The sequence below is a fragment of the Macrobrachium rosenbergii genome, chromosome 21 (assembly GCF_040412425.1).
Source record: "Macrobrachium rosenbergii isolate ZJJX-2024 chromosome 21, ASM4041242v1, whole genome shotgun sequence".
Classification (NCBI taxonomy): domain Eukaryota; kingdom Metazoa; phylum Arthropoda; class Malacostraca; order Decapoda; family Palaemonidae; genus Macrobrachium; species Macrobrachium rosenbergii.
The window spans coordinates 5,573,224-5,583,465 of record NC_089761.1 but is presented as its reverse complement, the minus strand read 5'-3'; the positions used below and the strand labels follow the sequence as shown (position 1 = coordinate 5,583,465).

Genomic DNA, 10,242 nt, shown 5'->3' with positions numbered 1-10,242 from the left:
GAATCTTCATTAGCCCATGGCCAAAGAAGAGGCTTATCTCTCAAGTCTTTTTAGGTCCCTAAAGTCATTGATAAATAACAAAGTTGGAAATCAGTGGGTATAACCGTAGGACTGTTTGAATATCATTTGTTGTGCTTTTTGAGGGGTAACTAATTATAAAGAATAAATCATTGTCTTCCTCCACCACGGTGAGCATATCTGCCAGATGGTTGTGGTTGCTCATGCTGCAACTGTGATATTCAGTAAATGAATGCGTGTGCAGCAGTAAATTCCTCACTTACACTGGCGTCAGTTTTCTGAATTTAGTTTCTAATTATCTGTGTAAAATTTCTGTTTGCAGTTAATTTTCTAGTCACCCCCACAAGAAGCTATTGCCCTAAATATAACGATGTAAGGGGCAAAGACAAGAGGAAACTCTCTGTTTTAGTTTTATGTTTTGAGACTGTCGGTTATGAAAATAATCTTGCTTTCGATTTTCCCAAATATGGGTCTGCGACACCTGACATTTGTGGACGTGTCTCAGGGTGAAATAAAGAGCTTGAGATTCTTCTGTATTAGGAGACTACGACTCGTCCGAGGGAGGGCCGTATAGCCTGACTATCGGCTAGCAGATATACAACGGTGTCCCTTTAACCTAGCTAGATAGAAAGAGTGGAAAGTTAATTAAAAAAGGAAACTGGATGGAAAGCAATTAAATCATTGGTCCTTTTGATATACTACAATTATTTATTTATTTATTTATTTTATGCACTCCGGAGACAGTAGTCAAGGTGGTGATGTCTTTGGCAATGTTTCCCTGAGGTTATTCTCAGGCGACTTCGATGCCCTGTGGTTCTCACCTATACTGTATATGCTGGTCAGCCAGTGTGTTCAGCTCTTGAGTTTTTCCCCGGGGGGGGAGGGGTGGCAAATTTCTTTATTTGAAAAAAGGGAGCGAGAGTAGACAAAGCCATGGGCTCCTGCAGGACGATGGTGTGGGCTGCGGAGGCAACAGGCCTGAGGACATGAGAGACTTAGAATTACTCTCAACATTTATCATATGATTGAATACCCATTTGTGATAATTTTTATTTATTCCCGCCATGATCAAATGTGGGGAAAAAAGATAATAATTTAGAATCAAAATGAAATGTTATTTATGGCATTTTATCATTCGATGTAGCCTTTCTGATATGAGAATTTTAGTGTTATGAAAGTTTCACCGATATTCTAATTAAGACAGTCATGAACGATAACAAATATAACTTGATTTCTCTCACTGACTCAAAATCCCCAGGTCCTAGCCCAAACCCCTTTCTCCCACTCTTGCTTTCTCTCCCCCATCTCATTAAAATGTTAATTAATATTGCACCGATAGACGTGAGGATTTCTGAGACTTGTCAGACAAAGAAGAGAATATATTTATCATAATTAATAAAGTTTTTTTTTAATTGTCAATACATTCCCCACTTCTTTGTCAATGAAATGTTTGTTAGAGTCGCATCTTTTTTTTTCCTTTTTACGAAGACACGCAACAGATATTGACATAGCATATATATCCTGTTTAAATTACTTCCGGCCTCGCTTAGCTCCCATTGGGATAAGCAAATTTTAAGCTGAACAATTTTTTTATTCCACTGGGGAAATTGAAAAATATTAAGAAAGTAAGTATTAGATTATGGCTTGAAGAGGATTCTATATAATAAGTGACAAGATAAGTAAATTTAATCTCCAACATAAATCCACATTAAGTATGAAAGGGATGAAGAGATTTAAGAAGAAGAATGATCTAATACTGTGGTTTTGAATTTTCACTGCATACATTGTTGGCAAATCATCCTGATGAAGAGTGTCGAGACTCAAGGAAAGGGCATGGCAGTCAATAAAATCCAAAAAAAGTAAATGTGTGCGTGGAAAGTTAGCAAACGTGTATTTTAAATTTCGAAATTTTCACAAAATACATAATTTATCAGGAGACAAGAACATCACAAATTTCCCTGTCAGAAATAGCCATTAGGTAGCGAGATGAAAGTTCATTATGTTGAGCCCTAAAAAATATAGTTGCTGGTGTTCCTTCTTGCAAATAGTATACGCCAGCAGGACAACTGGATTTTGTGCGTCATCCGGTTAAAATGTTTGGGCAGGTAAAGTGCGCATTTACACTCTGGCTTCATCTTTCCTTAAACTTTGCCAGCTCTGTGATTAATAGCTAGCATCTGTATGATAAAAGTTTTGACAAGATCGATTACTAATATTCAACAAAGTAAGTTGTTCCTGTGTTAAAAAGAATAAAATAAAAATCTTATATCATTGGATTATAGTTTTAGTTTTGGTAGGAAAGAAATGGATGAGTTTGGGGAGGATTATAGTAGCTTTGATCAGATGCCTATGTATCTATGTTTTTATGAAAGATATCTTGGAATACAGATACTGTCTCCCCCGTTGACATAAAGTATAATTTGATGTAGGCAGAAAGTAGCTGCATTTCTTGTTAAACGTTAAAGTATGTATGAGATATAAGGTAATTCAGGGAAATTTGCAGTAAAATTGAATTTCCAAGAGAATGCAGTCGATTATGTTCAGAAAGTTGAAAGGGAGACTGTGCTGGAAACAATCCTGGTTGTCGTCATACAGGAGGTCACGCCGTGGAATGTCTGTACAGGAGGTAGAAATTGCTAAGAACTATGATCTCTTACTAAAGGCCATGCAAGAATCTGAGGTGGCTCTTGAGGAACATTTCACAGACTACAAGGCCTATGAAATTTTTTTTTTTAATCAGGAGAATCTAGCTTTAGCAGAGAGCCTGTTAGCTTACAACAAAGTATCTATAACAGAAGGAAACATGAGATGAATGTTATAAATTGCAGCCATACTGAGCATTTTTTAAACGTGGCTTTATCTAAATTTTTACTGTCATAATATTTGATAGAAGATCATACCATATAATTTCTCCATCACACATTTGTTCAGATCTTTCTTGATTTACACGGTTCCGACTCCCTTGAATGAACTTGATGAAATAAATCTTATCGACTGAAATATCAGCCTTTCAAGACCCTACTCTTTATCAACTACATATATCATGATATGTTGTCTGGAACTCGCCAGCTTGCATAAACTTAACAAGCTGTTTGACATCTTGAATTTACTTTGAATTAGCCTATTTCAAATGGAATCGTTGCTATTTAGAAAAAAAAATTAAAACACCTTTATTCTGCTTCAAGAACTTCATTGTTGTCAACAACCCTTAGTCATTACAGCGTGAGTATCAAGTTCTCCTTTTTAAAGACTTCGCAATAAGAGTAGGCTACAAGGTTATTTGTCCTTGTAAAGAACAAAATTATAACATTGGCCCTCCTTCTGTATTGTTTTAATCTCCAGCTTCCATCATTTCTTTTCTGATTCTGTATCAAGATTATATTTCTTATTATTGTTTACGTCTTTTTTTTTCCTACTTTAAGCTCAATACCTACTTTACAAATTTCAGAAATAAAAACAAATTTCACTATCAGTTATTGCCTTATTATAAACCTCGTCTATCCCGATTGCAAGTAGCAAGATCCCACCCTTTCAAAAAGTGGTAAAAATTCATTATTAGAATAGCTAACAAATTCCAGCTGAGATGAAATGTTCCAAAAGTCTCCTGCACGTTAAACTGTGGCATTTTGACTTTAGGAAACGAGATTGCCTTTTTATCTATTATCCCATTTTCTATAAAGTACCTCTAAGATTTAGCTCATAATCTGAACACAGATATACGTAAATTTTCATATACGAGACGTTACATGTTGTCGAAATCAAAAGTTAAAATGAAATTTGCTAAACTGCTGTTTTCTAAGAACAATGAAGTGGCTATCGCCATTGACAGATGCAGACAAAGGTATAGAACTAGCAGCAGGAAAACGTTCGCATAAATTGGTGAGGACGAGGTGTTACTGAAAAGACATCTATACAAGTGTTCATTTGCAGAGTTGTCGACGTTTGAAGTAAGATTTTTATCAAAAGCAAAAAAGTAAGATTTTTTTATTCAAGCTCACTGATTTATGTAAACAAAAGTGGCAGCTATCGTTCATAAACCTCGGTTTCCAACTATAGTAAGCTCGTGAGATATGATAAATAAGACGACGATTGTCGAATAGACAAAAAAAAGTTGACCGTAAATAGTGAAGGGAAGAAACAGTAAATACCTCTATTCTTACACGTCGTAAGATCATGTAACTAAAATTAGTTTGATGCTCATACTTTTGGGCTTATATAATGCAAGTAATAGTCATCGGCCCTGTCTATGACAGTAACAACTGTGTACAGGGCCAAGCCAACCATGAATCCAGTTAACTTCAGGGACCCTCTTGAGGTTCATAAAAGAGGAATGCAGCATAACTAAGATTCCTTATTAAAATATAGCACGCAAAATACAAGGCAGACTATTAAGAGACATTTAATAATAGGACAATTTTGTACGACTTAAAAGTAAATGCAACTTAAAGATCATAGACATTTACTTCATCTACAACTAACATGAGACGCTTGTGGAGTAAGTGTTTTTGTCTTTTAAAACTTGAGTAAGCAGCACCATCTAATTTGCTTTTAGATTGTGGTTATACAATGATTATGTTTTATTGAAAAAATGCTTGCAAGGACAGAAGCTCATTCTGTCAATATTAAACTGGTGTCATTCAATTACTGGATGCACAAATGACAGGTGAATCAAAACTTAATCATTTTCCCCTAAGCGTGCCGTACGTAACGGATATTATGAAGAACCTATGTTTACAACTTTAATGTCCATAAGTGCTACGCCACTATTTACAAATTCAAAATTCGTATCTTTTTTTAAACAGAAAACGGCAAAAAAATTTAAAATACTCCGATTAAGAAAATCACAAGAGTTTTTCTTAAAAGTCATACGAATTATGAAACTAAAAATTCAAACTCGTAAGAATGGTAAAGCTTACAATACTTTAGTGTAATCTACAAAACACAGTATCATCGACTTTGAAAATATTGCACTGTTTAATAACACTAATGCCTTAGAACTTCACATTATGTAGCTTTCATGTTGATTCAACTATTTTTTTTATCTTAGTGTAGCCATGAGACAGAGGTCATACGGTAACCATAAATTTCTTAAACAGATAATACGAATTATTATTTTGTTTTACTCAAACTACAAAATACTTACAAAAGAGGTAAAATGATTAAAAATGTTAGCCCATGAACTTGAGATTTTTACATCTAAAAGATTTCTGTCTTCAGAAGTTAATATCTTTTTATTTTTTTTTTTTTTTAGGCCTTCGGGTCATTCCTGTTTATGAATTAATAAACATTTGCAAAAGAATTCTGAATTTGCAATTTCATATTAAGATCCTTTTATCTCTTGCCCTAAGACCACTTCAGATATAAGCGTGCTGATGGCGTAGGGTAATAGGAAGTAAAAAAAAAAAAAGTACAATGCCAGAAAAGATGAAGCAACACTTCTCTCACATTTTGGTTTTCTTTCCACAAACAGAGACTGCGTGTTTATTTAGTCTAGCTGAACATGTTTGCATAATCCGGAGCAAACAATGAGATCCGGGAAAATCAACAAACTGCGCAATGAATTTCGAGTAGTCTTCCCTTTTTCCTTCAAACAACCAAGTTAAATTAGATGAAGGCCGCAGGCAGTCATTTGGCTTTTCTAATGAACTGGAGATGTGCCTCTCCTATTTTCCTCGTTGCTGGAACGTAAATGAAAACTTTAATCAAGAATAAAGCCTCGGGCAAGTAGATCCTCTTTTGCCGGAAAAGAAGTTTAGAAACACGTTTTATACACTGCATCTTTTTATTTATTTATTTATTTATTTTTTTGTCTCATAGATTTTTTCTCTGAACGACGATGGACATAGTGCCGTAAGAGCTTACCCAGAGATCACAGACGCTGACAAAGACAAACTAATCCTTTTCTCATTAGAATGAACAACAGACAACTTCCTCATTTCCATTTCTAGATGTGTTGTTTGTTGCTATGACTGAAATTACTTTGTTTATAATTATATTGAATGTGCTTAATCAAATTTTGACATCTAAACGTCAATTATTTTATTGGAACAGAAATCGGCCCTTTCCCTCCATAAACTCAATTTTTTCACAAACTTGCAACGGATATACTTAGTATTTCGTCCTGTCCACAGATGTAAGTTAGATTACTTTCTGACCCCCTTTTTGGGGGGCAAAAAAAGCAATTTAATCAATAAGAGCTTCCACGTGTAGAAAAGAACAACTTAACTAAGTCAATTTTATTATTTTCAGTATACTTATCCAACAGTTTTTCCTACCTCTGGTTTTAGCTTTAGAGCTGAATAATTTCACCTGATCAGAAACTAAACAGTTCATATCACAAATAAAACAATATAAAAATGTCATATTATATTTATGATGCTTGATGAAGGGTACAGTTTATGCAAATGAAAACTTTTATGAAACGTGTCTCATTATTGTTTTGCCTTTAATCATTATTATTTATATAAAGTTTACTTTACAAGCGAATCATAAACTGGAATAATCAAATGACTTAAAGATAAAGATTAATACTTAGGAACATAAAGGGACAAGAAAAAAAAAGACGGAGAGATAAGAAAATGAATAAGATTTACATATAGAAACACGCATCCCTTTAAAGGCATTAAAGGATTAACCAGCATCAGGTCGCACACTTTTGTTTTGCCTCTGAAAACATATTTTGGTTTTCTTTTTAAAATTTAGACGCAAAGAGCCTTTTACCGAATTCTCACATATACCTGTTCTGCGCGTGAGCTCCATTTACCTATATTTATTCTTATTTGAAAATTGACTGGAAGGGAGTAACCTCCAATCCCAATAGTGACCTTTTCCAGGAACTTGACGAATAACGCCTTGTTACAGATTTCATGGGTATTTAATAATACCTTCGTGTCCAGACAAATCTTCAAATAAATTTTGAATTTTTCATTTTCACTACTTTTAGGCATTTTCTCTGGAAAAATGAAATGGTTATGAGCAAGCGAAGGATAAGAAGGTTAAAGAATTATTGGGAGAATATTCAAAACATGATATATATAAAGATCTTTCTTTTTAAGATAACCCATGATAAAAACCAGCCAAAGCATTAGACGTTTATTTGACATTTAGACAAGGTATTGATAAAAAACCAACAACAAAAACCTTTATGAACAGGGGTCGTTTCAGGGAACACCGAGATACAATAGCATAAAAAAAAGTGGTTAGATTTGTATGAATGTGTATTTGGAAGTAGTAACATTTTCAAAACATGGAAATATTAAATTAAATTGGTATTTTAATTGCCGTCAGTTATCTTCAAGGATGTGTCTGGCACACTTTGAGGTAATAGAGGTGCAAGTGGCAGTTTCTGTGCTTGACTGGTCCTTAGTAAGTTGTTGACATATGCTCATAGATTTAAATCATTTTTTCAAAACATAAAAAGTTTTTGACTTAAAGATTAAAAGTCTGGGATTTGCCTCCATATTTTTATGATGAGTGTTTTCGGAAACCCCCGAGTTTAAATATTTGGAAGAAAAGAGAATTATTCCCAGTCGAGGGTAGCATGAAAAATAATTAAGTTTAAGTAACCAGTTGTGGAAATGGTGCATGTCGTTTAGCTACAAAAGGAAGGCCAGCTTCTTTACAACACCTGGCCTCTGCGGCAACATGAAGTGGGGAAGATGACTAACTCTCTGAGGCCAGCAGCAACATTGGTCGAGGGTACAGCAGGAACACATCTAGCAATAGCGACATTGGATATCTATGGGGATTGTATCAGAGATTCCTTGGAATTCTTGATGTTTGTTATATGCGAAATATTTTCCTTGTAACAACTTTTCCTTAAAAAAAAAGTAAAAGTGAAGTTGAAATGAAGTGTTCATCACACATTATAAATTCGTTAGAACAATGGTCTAATTTACCTAACTGTTGAAGGGGAACCTCAAATTCATCTTTACGTATTTGGTAAGATATTATGGCGACCATTTGCAGTCATCGAGGTCGCAGTTGCATGACCCTTAGTTTTGTAAGTACTTGCTGCACCCCTGTCAATCCCTCATATAGGCGATACATGTTAATGCTTGTGGAAGTAAAACTTGTATTTCCACACACCCAAATTCCTCTTGACCAGTGGCAGTAGATTTAGATAAAGTCTGCGAAAGAGACTCTTATGTTACAAAAGTTCTTGCGCCCAAACAATCATTCCACTGAACACTTTAACATTTCAGGGGCCTAAGACAGGTCCTCGTGTCGTACTCTTCACCAAGGTGCGGGAGGCCTCTGATAACAACAGACCTTGATGCTGACAATACATAACTAAAACATCACAACTCTTTTCACTCGAAGTGTCATTGTCCCTAAACAGGTTTTATCTTTCTTTTCCTCCGGCAAAAGTAACAAAAACCTGAATGTCTTTCATCCCCGGTAATGAGAGCAAAGACGTCATTTTCGTGACAGAGGAAGTTCCCTCCATGAAACCTTCTCATTATATGAAGAAGGTTGGCCATTCTCTAAGACAGTAGAAAACAAAGAAAGGGAACTATATTAAATGTGACATAAAAACAATATTGAAGGGGCATAGCTCATAATACCTATTATTCATCCGTTTACTAAAGAGATAGCAACATTACCCATCAGACAGATAACAGAGTTGTAAAGTCCCCGCTAAGCGGGTCTTCTATGATGGCGACCCGTTTTCTATGCTGCTCCTAGGATAACAGGTCACGTAGGATCAGCCATACCCAATTATTTAAACTGATTTATGTAAATATTTACCTATTACTAGCTTGTATGGCATATGTTTCTTTTATTCATGTATCAGAATGTCGTCAGTTTCATTATTGTCCATCATTGCAACTCAGAGTGTATTTATTCATTGTATTTATTGTTAAATGTTATTGACCTCAGGTCACCCTAATTCTCGTTGCATTTCTCGGCGTGACATCAGTCCGCCGCTATATAAACTGCCTGTGTCCTCAATAAATCTGCAGTTCAAGACACGACACCACCAGCTGTATACAGCGACACAATAACAAAGAGAAGACAAAAGCCAAATTCCCCAACTGCGGGCAAGGACACCATGTGTGGTACAAAGGGTGCCCGACACGGCTTCAGATAATCTGGAAAATGAAGGGATTGCCTCAGGCTCAACAACACCAGCAACAACTACCCCAGCGACAACCACACCAGCAACAACTACCCCACAGACAACCACACCAGCAACAACTACTACCCCTCCGACAGCAACAACTACCTCTCAGACAACCACACCAGCAACAACTACCCCTACAACAACCATACCAGCAACAACTACCTCACCAACAACCCCAACAGCAAGCCCCTCCTCAAGACCTCCACAGCAGCACACACACAATCCTACACAACAAATGCAACAACCCCAACAACAAACTGCACCCACACACCAGCCTAAGCAACACAGACAACAACACAAAACTCTACCACCACCACCCCCCATAAACAAACGAGACCCCAGACTCAAAGAACACAGACACCAAGATGCACGCGTTGACACACAGACTCCATCCACAAATCCCACTCCTTTCTCCACCTACAACACCCCAGTCACAAAAACACCCCTACTTCCAAATCCTACTCCTTTCTCCACCATGAACACCCCATCCAGAAAAACACCACTACTTACCCTCCCACCCACCCCAACCACCGCACCCTCATCCTCACATCCTACCCACAGCACCCCAGAGTCCCCCTCCAAAAGAAATGCAGTCTCCATCACCCGTGAGGAATTTCGACGAGAGGTAGCCAGAGTTGTGGAAGCAGTTATAGCACAACTCTTCCCAGGAGTGGATTACACAGCAACACTGAGGAACACAGTTGCAGCCCTGTTATAAACCAAAATGGCTGAACACAATACAAATAATAGAGACAACCAAAACTGCAGGAATACACTACAGAACAATCTCAAAATCCTTCAATGGAACATAAACAGTGCCAACACAAAATATGCCCTCCTGCAATCACAAGTGCTATCAGAAGGGCATGATGTCATCCTCCTACAAGAAACTCTAGTAAGAGAAACCGCCAAATTCACATTCCAGGGATATACAGTGTACAAAACCCCACACACAAATGAAAACAGAGGGCTAATCACGCTTATCAAAGCAACAATTCCCTCTGAACAAACAAGAAATATAGACTGTGGTCAAGGGATAGAAATGCTAAGTGTCGTTATAAGACTAGCAAATAACTCCCTAATTGTGCACAACATAT

At 36.5% G+C, this 10,242-nt stretch overlaps 1 protein-coding gene across 1 annotated transcript; it reads left to right on the top strand.

Moving 5' to 3' along the window:
- The first annotated feature begins 7,676 nt into the window (after positions 1–7,676).
- LOC136849368 (uncharacterized) lies at positions 7,677–9,863 on the top strand. Its single transcript, XM_067122720.1, has 2 exons — positions 7,677–7,716; positions 9,109–9,863. Exons 1-2 carry the CDS (start codon positions 7,677–7,679, stop codon positions 9,861–9,863), a joined length of 795 nt encoding a protein of 264 aa, XP_066978821.1.
- Positions 9,864–10,242: the final 379 nt, after the last annotated feature.

Coding starts and splice junctions, on each gene's coding strand:
- LOC136849368 (XM_067122720.1), top strand. CDS start 7,677: ATGACTAACTCTCTGAGGCCAGCAGCAACATTGGTCGAGG. Junction 7,717..9,108: donor AGCAGCAACATTGGTCGAGG/GTACAGCAGGAA, acceptor ACACGGCTTCAG/ATAATCTGGAAAATGAAGGG.